Source organism: Myripristis murdjan, chromosome 21 (genome assembly GCF_902150065.1).
Source record: "Myripristis murdjan chromosome 21, fMyrMur1.1, whole genome shotgun sequence".
Taxonomy (NCBI): domain Eukaryota; kingdom Metazoa; phylum Chordata; class Actinopteri; order Holocentriformes; family Holocentridae; genus Myripristis; species Myripristis murdjan.
This window is the reverse complement of record NC_044000.1, coordinates 26046521-26061520: the sequence shown is the minus strand read 5'-3', so window position 1 is coordinate 26061520 and position 15000 is coordinate 26046521. Positions and strand designations below refer to the sequence as shown.

The following is a 15000-nucleotide window of genomic DNA, read 5'->3' as shown; positions in this document are numbered from 1 at the left end:
GTCATGTTGCCTCAGTTTAGAGCTTAAAATTAGAAGTAACCAGGTCACACACACCTTCGCACACTTCAGCAGGCTTCCAGGCATCCGGGAAAATTCTGGAAATGGACTCATGGACTTATTGTCTGGTCATGGAAAACTTATGGAAATTTTGAAAACTTATTAAGAAAAATGTCCTGGAAGAGGTCATGAGATCCTGGAAACTTAAGAGGTTCAGATGTTCTCCTGAGTTGTTGGCATGTTGTTAGTATGCCAGTCTGATGTCAGGATCGTGCCCTGGCCTGTATCAGGACAGGACACATGGTTTGTCTGTGAGGAGTTTGCTGAGCGCTGAGGGGCTGGCAGGAGAGACGGTGACGCCGCAGTGCCAGTTTCAGTGCTCTGAAGGCTGGAACATGTCTGGTTTTGTCTGAGGTCCTCGGGGCCGGGCGGAGACTCCAGATACAAGGAGAAACAGTAACCGAACAAACTGTTGTGCAGATCACCGTCAGACAGCTGTTAACTCCTGAAACTCTGACTTTTGTCCTTTAAATTTCACCTCAGCTGGTGCATACTGAGGGAAATATTCTAACCAAGACGCCGCTGTTTTATGGCTGCAGAATCACATCAGATAGAAAAGATCTGCATGTCCTGTGCATCATTTTAGACACGTTTCCCTGGAACTCAGCAACACGTTTGGCATCTTTGGAAACCTTGGCATCTCTGTTAGAATTTAAAATAAAGTTCTGAGTGTTTGAATAGAAGCTCGGCTCTGCAGTGATGACAGACCGACCAGTGGAACCGGCAGGGCAGTTAGCCTGTTAGCATCAGGCTGAAACCTCCTTTGTGTAACATAGGGTTAAGGTAGCCGTTAGCTATTAGCCAGGGGTTAAAATAACTGGTTTAACATCATCACATGTCAGCATAAAAGCCTGACACGTGAATGACACAGCTGCTGTTTATGACGGCGCCTGTTTTCAGACGCCGTCCACAGGCCACAAACATTGAAATCCAGTGAAACTTTATTTAAACCATTTATAAGCAGCTCAGTCACTTTCTGCCTTTTTGTCAAACTAAATTTAAGACAAATCCATTGGAAACTGGAACCAGATTATTAGAAATGTGGCCCCGCCCACTCACGTTTGTTCCGCTGTGTTTCAGACGGAGAGGCGGCGTCTGAGTGGTTTTCATATCAGCCGTTGTGTAAATCAAAATTAAAATACTGATTATTGAAAAATTCTGAATTTCAGCCCAGATATTTTCCTGGGTCTGATAACTGATCGATCCCTAGTTTTGATCCTGTGATGTCACTACAGCTTTGACACCATGTAGGTTTACCTCATGGCCCTGTGGAGAGATGTGTTACAGGTTTGCAGTGAAAGACCCTGATCCTCAGCACTCGTTAGCTGTGGAGTTCCTCAGGGTTCAGTTTTAGGCCCGATTCTGTTTCACTCAGAAGTTCATGTTATTTGGTCATCAGTTACTGACTTTGAATTAAAGTCTGCAGCTTTTATTCAGTTTGATTACTGATGTGGTTCTATAACTGATCTGTCTGTCTACCTGTCTGTCTGCCTGCCTGTCTGTCTGTCTCTGTAGAAGTTCAGACGGAGAGGCGGAGTCTCAGTGGTTTTCATATCGGCCGTCATGTCAATCAATTTTACTACCCTGAGTACAGAAAAAATTTTAAAGATCGACCCTGATAATCGGTCAGTCCCTACTTTCATTTTACTTTGCTGGCGTTAAATTCTTGAAACAATGTTGGTGAAGCATCGGCATTAAATTCATTCTTAGGCGCAGACACACATTCCACCCCAACACTGAGGACATACCGAAAGACAGTAAGCACGTCACAGACTGTCCCTTTAAATGTGCATTCATATGGGTCATATGCATTCGTGTGTGTGTGTGTGTGTGTGTCAGGTGGTGTCCTGGCTGCAGGGTCCAGGTTCGGAGCAGCTGAAGACCCAGCAGGCCATCGGAGACTCCATCAGAGCAGCTCAGGCTCTACAGCAGAGACACGAGGAGATCGAGAGCCAGCACAGTGTAACACATACACACACACACACACACACACACACACACACACACACACACATATATATACACACTACCCTCTGCTGGACAACAGACCCCATCACAACCACAGGCACATCAAAATCCAAACATCCTCCTAAAATCTTCAAAAAAAAAAAATACAAAATAATTAATTAATAACCAGAATTACAGCTTTAGTGTTTAGCAATGTAGCAAATTAGCAAAAAATAACCTGAAAATTAGCAGGAAATTTTCGCAAAATTAAAAGAAAATAACTAGAAAATCATCCGCCCACCCCCCAAAAAAATGACCAAAAAAATGATCAGAAAATTTGTAAAATATTACTGAAACTGTATCGTGTGTTTTCAAAACTAAAATAAACTAAAATTATAGACAAAATATCTTACTTTTTTATCTCTGTGACTTTATTTTGTTTGATGTTTTGTTGAGTTTTTATTAAGCAAAACCTTTTTGAATCTCTGACAAATAAAATGAACTCTGAAACAAAGCCCGGAGTAAAGTTCACAGTAAAGTTCACTGTAAAGCCAGGAGTGAAGCTGGTGGTGTGACAGGGCTGTGTGTGCTCGCTCTGCAGGAGTGGTTCGCCGTGTACGTGGAGCTGAACCAGCAGATCGCCGCCCTACTGGGCGGCGGTGAGGATGACGATGTGACGGAGCTGAAGGCTCTGCAGCAGCAGCTCAGCGACGTCTGCTACCGGCAGGCCGCAATGCTGGAGGGCCGGCAGAACGTCCTGCAGGCGGCACACAGCTTCCACAGCACCGTGCAGGAGGTACACACACACACACACACACACACACACACACACACACACTCAGTGTCCCTCCCTCAGCTCCAGCTGTCCAGTCTGATGCAGCTCTGCCATAAACTCCACCTTTTAACAAAGTTTATGATGTTCAGTCTGTGTGGAGATGATGAAGTGACACTGATGATGTAAACAAATAAAACACAAAGTCTGGTAAGTTCAGATAGTTCCATCTGTTTACAGTTATGCCACATCATGACATTACCATATTTGAAATCCCACACAATGTGTAGACTCATATCACAATATCGATTTAATCTCAAATTATCAATATATTGTCCAGCTCTAATATACATATACACACATATATATATATAAGTAGATACAAAATGTATATTAATCTGTGTGTGTGTGTGTGTGTGTGTGCGTGTGCGTGCGTGTGTGTGTGTGTGTGTGTGTTTGTGTGTCTCAGCTGTCGCAGCAGCTGGACGGCTTGCTGGGCATGCTCTGTGCAGACGTGGCTCCAGTGGACGGAGCTTCAATTCAGCAAAACCTCAAACTGCTGGAGGAGAAACTGAAGACTGTCGGTTTGTGATTCTGAAATCATCTTCATCATCACCATCATCATCACCACCTGCTGTGATGTGGTACAACGTGTGTGTGACCGTGCTTCAGTGTGGCTCTCAGCACTGGACTCTGCTTAAACAACATTTTATCATACATCGTGGTAGTGATAATAAATCAACCACATGAAGTCCAGTAACTAGGAGATCATGCTCATTACTGATGATTTCATGTTATTATCACCAATTTCGGTTACACACACACACACACACATGCTGCATCTTGATGCGTGATCAACACTGCGATGCGTCCAGGTGCGTTTGAGGTCGCAAAGATGCAGAGCCACAGTGGGTTTGTGCTGGTTCTGTTCATGTTTAGCTCTACTATTTACTGCTGGAATAAATCCTGACAGACGGACCGACTGCAGAGCCCGGAGACAGACAGACGCTGCAGGAGGAAACAAATACACAATGTGAAAGCAACAGCAGCAGTCAGCTGATGCTAAAAATAATCATATCTGGCTGTATCAGGATGAAAAGTGCCGAGTCAGTTTTTCTGCAGCGACTGATCCTCCACCTCCTGCTTTGCAGCACCGCCGCCTGTAGCCGTGTAACCGCATCACATGGAGCTCAGTGTGTCACAGTGCTGATGTGTGTCTGTGTTGCAGAGGCTGGTCTGCAGGCCCTCAGGCAGAAGGGGGCGCTGCTGCTGGACCAGATCTCCACTCAGCCTCTGGAGGAAACAGAAAGTCCAGCAGCCGACAGCCAGGAGAACGTCCAGCACATCCAGGCGGTGATGGAGGACATGCAGCTCCGCAAGCAGAGGTACGCTAACCAAACACAACTAACTACTGTTAACTACTGTTAACTAGCTACTGTTAACTAACTACTGTCAACTAACTAACTAAGCACAGCATGAATCTCCACAAGCAGAGATGACCACTGTTAACTCACTAATGTTAACCAACCACTAATGACTCCTGCTGCTGTTAGTTTACTACTAACCACTAACTAACTACTAACTAACCAGGATATCAAGGACCTGGTGCAGAGGTAAATGATGTTACTGTCCATGACTCATTAAACTACTAACTAATGTTAACTGACAGCAGAGGTAACTAACTATTAACTGATTAATTTAACTGTAAGCTAATTAATAACCAGACGTGACTAACAAACTGAAAGCTGTCAGATGTTCTGCTGCTGTTCTCCCGTCCTCTGAGACTGAAGCTGAGACTGCGTGTGTGTGTGTGTGTGTGTGTGTGTGTGTGTGTGTGTGTGTGTGTGTGTGCAGGTGTGAAGACATGGTGGATGTGAGGAGGCTGAAGATGCTTCAGATGGTCCAGCTCTTTAAATGTGAAGAAGATGCTTCACAGGTCTGGTTCATACACACACTCTCACACACACACACACATACACACGTACACACACACACACGTGCATGCGTGCGGTGACATGATGTTGGCGTGCTGCAGGCGGTGGAGTGGCTGGGCGAGCTGCTGGACGCTCTGCTGAAGACTCACATCCGACTGGGCGAGGACGCGCAGGAGACCAGAGCCATGCTGGACAAACACAGGAAGTTTGTGGACGTCGCTCAGGTCAGATACCATTTCCTGTTTACAAAATAAGAGTCTGATTTCAAGATGAGAGCCCTACTTTATGCGAGCAGAATGTTGAATTTTGAGGTTGCAGAGTTGTCCGGTTTAAAAAGTAGTGCTTTTCTCCTGAATCGATACTCAATCCTCCAGTTTGTGTCTGTAAAGTTTGATGAGGCTGTGATTCTCCTAGAGGTCACTAGAGGTCATTTTCTACAGCGACGTCCAGTTTGACAAAATGCTCTGCCTGCAGTGAAATGGCTGCTATAGGGGCCAACATCATCACACAGGAATCACATGTGGCTCATTGAATCCACAAGAGTCTCAGCTTTCCAGTCAACTGATGCAGCTCCAAGACTGTTTAGGCCCCAGTCTGCACAAACACACCATTTTACAACAGGCCACAAGAACACATGTGGACTGCAGGCTTTGGGGCCCAAACTGCATGGGATTAGCAGAAGGTGGACATGTCTGCAAAGGGGAGAGCCGTGGCTGCCCAGAGAACCCATTTTCAAGGAACCCGCTGGAAACACATGACAGTTTTTTCCCTCAACAAGATTTAGCTGAACTTTGGAGCGATGTTTCAGACGGCCCAGCATGACATGATTCTTGAGGTCGTTTAGTTTCGGATGATACCAGTATTGATTTTTTTTCCCCGCCCCTGTGTGTTATAAACCCTGTGTGTGTCTGCAGAGTACGTACGATTACGGCCGACAGCTGCTGCAGGCCACCGTGGTTCTGTGTCAGTCTCTGCGCTGCACGACCCGCTCCTCAGGAGACACTCTGCCTCGCCTCAACCGGGTCTGGAAGCAGTTCAGCGTCACCGCCGAGGAGAGGCTGCACCGCCTGGAGCTCGCCCTCGGCTTCCACACCGCCGCCGAGAAGGTCAGACATCACCGACGAATGCACATGGAAATGGCAAATGTTGAATAAAATCCCCCAAAAATGTGACTGGACATGTAATAATAAATAAATAAATAAATAAATGAATAAATGTGTCAGATGTGATACGTGTGCGGCGTGAGGCGTGACGCGTCTCCTGGTGTGTTCAGGTGCTGCAGGAGGAGCAGCTGCCAGGAGAGGAGGAGCTGCTGGAGGTCGACACCGTGGGCAAAACACTGCTGGACCGACTCACCATACCTGTCATCTTCCCTGATGGGTACGCACGCACACACACACACACACACACACACACACTCACACACACTGTATACTAAGGTTGAATAAAGAGGTCCACAGTGATTTCTTGTTCAAACAGTTCAAACAAATGCATGCCGTCAGTCTCCCATCATGTTCAGGGTATAAAACGTGCGTGAAATGTCCTCTCATACAAACAAATGTCCAAATGTCATCCAGTCTGTTGAGGAGTTAGGAAGGCCTGCTGATTCCTGCTGATTCCTGCTGATTCCTGCTGATTCCTGCTGATTCCTGCCGTCCGTTTAGTGAAGATGACACAAAAAATGACACAAAAGCTGCTCTGGTTTGTCTCCGACAGAAAGGAGGCTGACCTCCCTCTCTCTCGTTTCTCCTGCAGGAGCGAGCAGTACTTCGGGAGCCCCGGTGACATGGCGGCAGCAGCGGAGGCAGTCCGGGAGCGCCTCCTGCTGGTGGAGGAGCGCCGGCTGCAGCTGCAAGAGGCGGAGCTTCAGAACGACGAGGAGGAGGAGGTGCTAAATGAGCCGGCAGAGGCGGGGCTGGACGTGATAGGAGAGGAACTGAACGAGAAAGAAGAGGAGGAGGAGGAGGAGGAGGAGGAGGAGGTGGAGGAAGAGGGGGCGGGGCTACAGGATGAAGAAATCGAGCCAGCCACCCAGGACTGCTAGTGGATCTCACCAAAACGAGGAGCTTTAACGAGGCTCATTAATGAAAGACAGATAATTAACTGATGAACTCGCTCTGTCAGGACGGCTAACGGAGCGCCACCGAGCAGCCGCTGCCTGTTACATCACACTGACATCACCGCCTCAGTGTGGTGACAACCAATCAGACGGCAGCCTCTGTCTGACAGCAGTGGACTGTTTCTCCACACTAAGACTACATTTCCCATCAGCCCCGTTGCTTCCTGTCCCCCCCCTCCCGAAAGCCTTCAGAGATTTAGATCTGACCCTCGTCCACTTCCTGCTGTGAGACAGAGACACACAGTGCAGTTCAGTGTTGTGTCCAGTGGGGGCAGCACTGAGCTAAACAGAGCAGAATATGTGTTGGTCAGTGGGGCTAAATGCTCTAAACTGATCAGTCCATTTGATTCCAAATATTGATCAGTAACTGGACTGTTGCTGTCAATATTTCTGCTGCAGATCAGACAGACAGGACCATCATCAGCACAACATTAATGAAAACTGACAGGAAAATTTGAAACAAAAACTAGTTTAAAAACAAATTCTAAACGCCTGATTTAGCGAGCTGATTTTCTGGAAAAGTCCCTCTGACCACTGTTCCTGTCTGCTTTAGCCTCTGCGGCGCCCCCTGGAGGTGGAAACACACATTCTTGCTTTTTATTTTCCTCCTCCATGTTATGCAGGCGAGCCGTGCCGGAAAGCAGCGCGGCTCGTGTCCGGCCCGGCTTGTGCCCTCCATCACGGCGCCGTGTGCAGGGTCCTGAGCTGACAGCGTCCTGGCGGCGGCGGCGGGGTCCACATCTCGCTCTCCCTCAGAAAACTGAACCGTTACTCAGAGCTGTAACTGTGTGCGCCACTCCCTCAGCAGGGTGGAGAGGAAACACTAAAAACACCGCTAACACACACACACACACACAAACTGCCTTCCCAGCATGCCACCTGTCAGCCCAGGTGGGCGGAGCTTCCATGGTGCTAACATGGTTACCACGGTTACCAGTTCTGTCTGTGCCTCCGACCGTTCGCCCTCCTTCCCCACTTCCTGGCGGCAGGTCGAGCTGCTGCTGCTGCCGCCACGCCATCGGGGCTCGTCATGACATCATCACACACGGTTAAAGGGGCAGGGTTTTCATGTTATCCTAGCAAATCTAATATGATGTGATGTTTAGTGACAGGACGCTGTGAGGAAGTCGTTTCAGAATCTTAATGAGCCGTCGGCTGCTGATTGGCTGGCTGTGTTGGTTGGCCCCGCCCACCTCCCTGCCGCAGGGCTGCTAAAGCATGAGCTTGGCTCGAGGCTGGCGCTACTTTAAGACTCTAAAATGATTGACAGCCTGATGTGTGGAGTAATTCTCTGCCTTTAAGCTCCGCCCACTACAGCGCGTCAGCAAACATCCCCACCGAGCAGCAGCTGGGACTTTTAATTTGAAATGAAACATGATGACACTAACCGCAGGTGCGAGTTTGCCCACACGGCGGCGGCAGGTTGACCCACTTTGCTCCTAAACAGGAAGTGATGTCACAGCTGGCCAGAGGTGGGCGGGGTTTTTGGAGGCCGGTGGTGAGAAGACGCTGTTTTTTTGATCGTTTTCATGCCAATAAATAAAAACAGTATTCATATCTCCCTCATATTAGAACTGATTCAGGTTCTGATGTAATAACCAATCAGGACAGAGCCATGAGATGTCCTGCAAGCTGATTGGCTGACCTGCAACCTGTGACCTGTGACCTGTGGGTGGTCCCAGCATCGAGAAGTGTTTGGTTTTCCTGTTAACATGACAAATACACACACACACACACACACACACAAACTGATCTGTGACAGTGTGTGTATGTGTGTGATGCGTTCAGGGTTCGCTTTGCCGCATTGTAACCGCTGACGCTGCGTCTCGCTCTCTTCGCTCTATATGACGTATTATGACATCATTATGACATCATCATCTAAATAAATAAGCTTTTTGAAGCCTGTTGTGTTTGTTGTTTTTATTTGACTTTAATGTTCAGATGGAGCTGATTATTTATTTTTCGATGTTCTGATTAGCTGATGGATAAAGTGATGTGTTTGAGTGCAGGCAGGTGGGAGGATTTTTCCGCGTTGAGACTTTGCACCTTCAGTTTTTACAAATGAATCGTTTTACTTCAAAATGCTGACCATCCTGTCAGAAGGGGTCAGGGGGTCCTCAGTTTAATTGACTAGAAACTGTTAAAATGCAGGAAGTGTGTGAAGGAGTATCTGAACATTTTCTGCTCACAGGAACATTTGTAAACAATTAGAAAAAAGACACACACCCCAAAAAAAGAAAAAAAAAATTGAATTTTTTTTTTTAAAAACTTGAAAATTTAGATATATTTGGAAAATTACAAGAAAAATCTAATTATCTAATGTCTAATTATTAAAATGCTGCATTGACAGGTCAGATCACTGAAGCCTGATCAGATGCCTCACAAACATTTAACACTGAACGCGGTCCAGAATTTAAAAAATAGTGATTATAACAGATCAGCAGGACGGAGCTCCTCTAACAGAACCAGTTCTTTATTTCTTTATTTGTTTTTTGTGTTTCTCTATCCGGCCACCAGGAGGCGCTGCCGCTCTTCATGTCTGCTGCTGCTCAGCCTGAACTGTCTGTCACTGCAGACGCTTTCATTCTTTTTCCCAGCGTGACGTCGGTGCTGCACCCAGGAGGCCTTTTCTACCTGGAAAATCATTTCATGTACAACATGCTGCTGGTTTGGTGTGAGCTGTTTTTGTTGTTGTTATTGTTGTTGTTGTTGTTTTCAGTGTGACTGTCAGGCCTCAGGAACCTCAGTTCCTGTTCATGTTCCACCACAGACTCATAGAGAACATACAGAGATGTATTTTCATTTTAAATGTCAGCAGCAGAGCAGAACATCACCTGTCCTCCGTTTGGTCCCATGGATCCAGATCAGACCGACAGCAGGTGTGTATTCTGAGCAGACGTACCGGTATGTAATGTCAAGCTAACAGAAACGATAAAGTTCTGAACAACCTGTTGCATTACGCAAGCGTTGCAAGTATGGAAGCCCAGAGGGCCATTGTCCTCGCCATTGTAGCCGAAGAACTGTCTGAGCAGGACATTACATGGATCATTAACTATAGGGGTACTGCAATACATTCAGTGTCCACTATGAAAAAAACAGTTATTGTTTATTGTTTTAAGTTGAATAAAAGTTGCCATATTATTTAGAAAAACAATAAACTATGTCTGATTTATCATCATACTCACCACATACATGTGCTTTTACCTCCTCAAATGATGGGCAACATTTTAAACATAGGCTGCACTAATATAGCGACTTGGAAGCCATAATGGATAAGATAAGATAAGATAAGATATTCCTTTATTAGTCCCACGGTGGGGAAATTTCACGCATCACAGCAGCAAAGTGGATAGCAAGATACGAAGCACAATTTACACAATTTACACAATAAACAGTATATACAGATAACAGTACCAAAGAGCAATATAAACACTGTAAACAAGGAATGTAGAAAAATACTATGTGAACAGTTTAAACCACCGAAGAAAAAAACCCAAAACCTGGGGGACACTCCGGAGGTTCAGGGTTAGTGTGAACCCATGAGACCATGAGACCATGGAGCACTAGCGTTTTAAATCCCGGAGGCTTCAATACAGGCTGATGCTGACTGGATAACACCTGTGACACGCCCACAAAAGGGAGGAAAAGGAAAACTACCTCCGAGGCATGTTGCTCTCTGTTACAAAACGTTACAACCAAACACACCATTCAATGAGACAACATCACACAACATTACGTACCCTAACATTGTTGAATACACCCCAGGTGAGTGACTGGACAGGAGTCCCGCCCACATCCCAGTCACCTGAGCAGAGCCAGCCGGCTGACGGGCCAATCTGAGCGGCACGTGTGTGAGGTCATAACGTGGGCAGGTGTGCTGCTGAGCTTCACAGCTTGCTAAAACTTTTCTGAGGGAACTTTTTGAACGTAGAACGTAAAGCGTGATCTTTAGTGGAACTTTAATGAAGTGTGTTGATGCTTCTTCACCAGTAGAAATTTCTGGAAGCTAGCAGTGCAGCTCTGACAGGCGGGGACGCTGTTTTTCACGTTTTTCTGTTCACATTTTCTGTTCACGTCAACAAAGTGTTTATCAAATCCTGCTGAGGAACTAAAGATTTCTCAACACAGAATCAAAATGTGAGTTTGTGGTTGAAGCAGCCACCTCATAATGTTCTGCTTCTGTGGTGAACAAAGTCCTCAACATTCAGAAACCACACAGCTGATAATTGGCTGTGGAGAGCAAAACGTTTCCCCGGGGACTATTTTCCCTGGCGGAGGAGGAGGAGGGAGCGTTTTGGTTTGAAAAAGTCCTGAAAACACAACAGTGCTGCTGCTTTCAGGAAAACTCATGTGGAGGACTTTATTCCGCTGATGGAAAACTGGAGTGAAGAAAGTGTGAAGGCTCTGAAAGTTCATGTTCATATCGTAGTGGAATGAATGGAAACCAGCGGCTGGAGGAAAGGGAGGAGAAATGATGTGGCAGCTCTGAAATCCCACTGCTCGCTTTGGGAGGAGATCAGAGGAACATTCTGGAGAGAAAACTATGAACATGCAGAGGAACTGGAGGGAATGAAGCTCTCAGTTTGCAGTTGCTGCTCGTTCCGTCTCACAGGACAACTGGGTCAGGCTGGCAGTGATGTCTGCCTGCAGAGAGACAGCAGGTGTCTGATGGAACCTGAAGGCAACATGAGAGAGAGGCTCCTGTGTTTCCTCTCAGCACACAGGGTTCACACACATACACCACACACACACACACACTGTGGTGCAGCAGGACACACACTCTCCTGTTGACTTTGATCTCATGTTGAGGTTTATTCTTCTACAGTTGTCGTGTTTCCTCTGCTGCCCGTCGACACGTGAACACACACAGCAGAGAGCCCGTCAGGCTGCTGGAATCCTGCAGCTATTTTTACCCTCGCTCTCCCTCCCTGTCTGACACACACACACACACTCACACTCACACACACACACACGGTTTGGTCAGCAGCAGGGAAACGTCTCGCTCTCCAGTTTTGCGACAGGGCTTCAGGTACTGTACCACTTCACTTCTCTGCCTTTTACTGAGCACAGCTGAAGGTCAGAGCCAGAATAATGATAATAATGATAATAATGATAATAATGATAATAATAATAATAATAGTAATGATAAAGCTCATTCACAGATTTTTACTGTTTCTGTCCTCAAGTCTTTTGCTTGATAAAAGTGTCAATATGATGAAGCAGAAATATTTGAAGTCCTGGATTCAAAGTTGAAAAAGTTCCTTCAGTTCAGCTTGTCAGGGGAAACCAAAGCTTCCTGTCCCGCAGTGAAGGCATCACTGCTTCAGCACAAAGTCACTTCCTTTTGTCAGCAGTTTGCATGAATCTGTATGAGGTGTAAAGCCGAGCGCTGAGGAGAGCTCTTGCTGTCGGGACAGACTGACCGGGATTTAAAACAGATCACCTGAACTCAGCGATGTTACCGCCTGGTTTCTCTGCCTGCTGCTTTACAGGCTGCTTTTTGTTTATCTGGAGCCTCAGCAAACTACAGAGCCTGCAGGAGCCTCGTCTCTACAGATTGCTATTATTGTTATTATTATTGTTGTTGTTATTGTTATTGTTATTATTGTCAAATGCATTTAAACAGTGAATCTGACCTCAGAGCAGCATCACTGAACTGACCTCGAAATGCATCATTTAAGTCATTCTTCATTTAGTTTTGTTGTATTTTTACAGTTTTTTGCTGTAAGTTTTTGTCAAATCGCCCTTTTCCCACAGATTTGTTTCAGTTTCAAATCACAAGGAGATTAAACTGTTCAGATAATCCCTCACACACTTTCTGCATCCTAACAGTCTCGAGTGAATGAAATTAAACTGAGGGCCCCTGGCAGCCCCTCAGTGACCCCTGGGGGCCCCGGGACCACACTTTGGTTTCCTTTCCTCATGCTGCAGCTCCTCTGTTTCCCTCTGAAACGTTTGGCTTCATCTTAACTGAAGTGTTCATTAGAGGAGCTTCACAGATCTGAGCTTTAAATGTGATGTTTGAATTATTATAAACATGAAGTTCCATTCAGAGCCAAATGTCACTGTTTACAGATTTCTGCTCATTTTTAAAAATATGTTGTTTATCATTTTCGCTTATCAAGTGAATTTGCTGAGAGAAAAATTAAACAAAACAGCAACAACAGCCCATTGGTAGAAAACTCACACAAAAATACAAAACATATTTTTAAAAAATTAAAACTCTTTTTGATTGTTAAAATGACATCAGTGATGCCAGCTCTGATGTCTCATGTTTAAATGTTTGTGAAAAAAAATCCCACCAGACGGGGGTCAGCAGCCAGGAGCCAGGCTAACGACTCCAAAAAACATCCAAAAACCACTTTGGCCAGGTGCTGGAATCAACAAAATAGTCCATAGACTATTTTGTTGATTCCAGCTACAGTGTGCAGGATCTCTATCTTCTTCTACCCACAGGAACTGAGCCACTGGAGGTACCGAGGAGAACATGGTGTCCAACAAGTGGGGAAGTCGGGGAGATGTTCCTTTAACAGAGCATTTCAGGGAGAAAAGAAACTGAAAATGTTCCCTTCCATTTAATGAAGGAACCTGGTAGAACACGTCAGTGGAACTTTGCCGGTGCATTTTACCACGCACAGAATCCAGAACATTTAATGATGAACAGATCCAGTGTCCTAGGGTTTGTTCCTCATGTTCCCCATGTTCCCCATGTTCCCCATGTTCCCCATGTTCCACATGTTCCTCATGTTCCTTTTGTTCTCCATGTTCTCCATGTTCCTTATGTTCCTCATGTTCCTCATGTTCCTCATTTTCTCCATGTTCTCCATGTTCTTCATGTTCTACAGAAGCTTCAACTCTCAGTGACCACAAACTGGATTCCAGTTGCACTGAGACTGAAACTGGTTGAACTGGTTGAACTGGTTTCCAGTGGCTCAGCTCTGGTCTGAGGAGCAGAGCAGGAGGAGACATTGAGGAAAGGAAACGAGGGAGCGAACAAGGCAGCAGGAAGCAGCAAGCTCAGAGCTTCAGATTTTCTAATCCCAGCAGATTTAAGAGGCAGAAGTTTCCTTCATGACGGCGGGCGGGGCCGCAGGAGGAGGAGGAGGAGGAGCCTCCTTCACCACGCTCAGCACCATCGTTGTCCAGGCCGGCCAATCACAGATCGTTGTCTCTGTCCTCAAGGTACGTCGCCGACCAATCAGCTGTCAGCGTGCTGCTGCAGCTCAGAATAAAGTTTCAAAAACAGGAAAAAAAAAAAAAGGAAAAAAGTGAGACGTAAAAAAAACAAAAAAAACACGTGGAATAATCTCCATGAGGACCGTTTAGACTCAACCACCGTTTATTTTGTGGTTATTTGTTGGTTGAGTCTAAACAGTTCTCACTTGAGTTGCAGTTTTACGTAATGTCTCTTTAAAGAGGAAAACTGCAGCATGACTTCATATTTTATTAAAACAACACAGTGGGTAAAAAAAAATGTCATAGTCATAGCAACCAATCAACCAATCTGAGGACAGCAAGCTGGAAACCTTTTTACTTTCCACAGCTCCACTCTGCGACACGAATAAATAAATACCTTTTAAAAATGAATCCTAAAACATCAACAGTCCAAAAACATGTATAAACAAAGTGTATAAAAACAGTTTGTATATTAAAAAAGTAAAATAAATAAACACAGAAACAGAAGAAGATGTGACCTCTGACCTCTGACCTGAACTTGTTTCAGATCTTTCTCCCAGTTTCAGTCCAGTCAAAAAAAAAGTAAGAAAAAAAAGAGACAAAAATAAAAATAAAACAAAAACAAGGAAATGACTAAATGACTAAATAAAGCAACAAAAAAGAGACATTTTTAACATAATGTTGAGTATATAATTTCAGTAATTATAAATACAGTTTCCTAGGCAATTTTTCCCCAATTAGTTTTTTTCTTACTAACTAAAATTCAAATTTTTCTAATAACTGACCAAATGACCCCAAAAATTTCTAGACATTAGTTAAAGGTTATATCTATATATCTGTATCTATCTATCTATATCTATCTATATCTAGATAGATATATATAGATATAGATAGATAGATAGACAGATAGATATAGATATAGATATATATAGATATACAGTACAGGCCAAAAGTTTGGACACACCTTCTCATTCAATGCATTTTCTTTATTTTCA

General features: G+C 45.1%; 2 protein-coding genes across 3 annotated transcripts in view; both read left to right on the top strand.

The window, feature by feature from the left end:
• The window catches only part of sestd1 (SEC14 and spectrin domains 1), a 29323-nt gene extending 20591 nt beyond the window's left edge, over positions 1 to 8732 (top strand). For both annotated transcript variants that reach the window (XM_030080519.1, XM_030080518.1), the window contains 9 exons: positions 1897 to 2019; positions 2606 to 2800; positions 3246 to 3360; positions 4005 to 4161; positions 4631 to 4712; positions 4812 to 4934; positions 5625 to 5816; positions 5984 to 6090; positions 6466 to 8732. In XM_030080519.1, coding sequence (XP_029936379.1) covers positions 1897 to 2019; positions 2606 to 2800; positions 3246 to 3360; positions 4005 to 4161; positions 4631 to 4712; positions 4812 to 4934; positions 5625 to 5816; positions 5984 to 6090; positions 6466 to 6754 — 1383 coding nt within the window. In that variant the 3' untranslated portion in view covers positions 6755 to 8732. The remainder of the gene's footprint in view (positions 1 to 1896; positions 2020 to 2605; positions 2801 to 3245; positions 3361 to 4004; positions 4162 to 4630; positions 4713 to 4811; positions 4935 to 5624; positions 5817 to 5983; positions 6091 to 6465) is intronic.
• Positions 8733 to 10741: 2009 nt separating this feature from the next.
• The window catches only part of ccdc141 (coiled-coil domain containing 141), a 41096-nt gene continuing 36837 nt past the window's right edge, over positions 10742 to 15000 (top strand). Inside the window, exons 1-2 of the mRNA XM_030080537.1 lie at positions 10742 to 10966; positions 13675 to 14011. Coding sequence (XP_029936397.1) covers positions 13901 to 14011 — 111 coding nt within the window. The 5' untranslated portion in view covers positions 10742 to 10966; positions 13675 to 13900. The remainder of the gene's footprint in view (positions 10967 to 13674; positions 14012 to 15000) is intronic.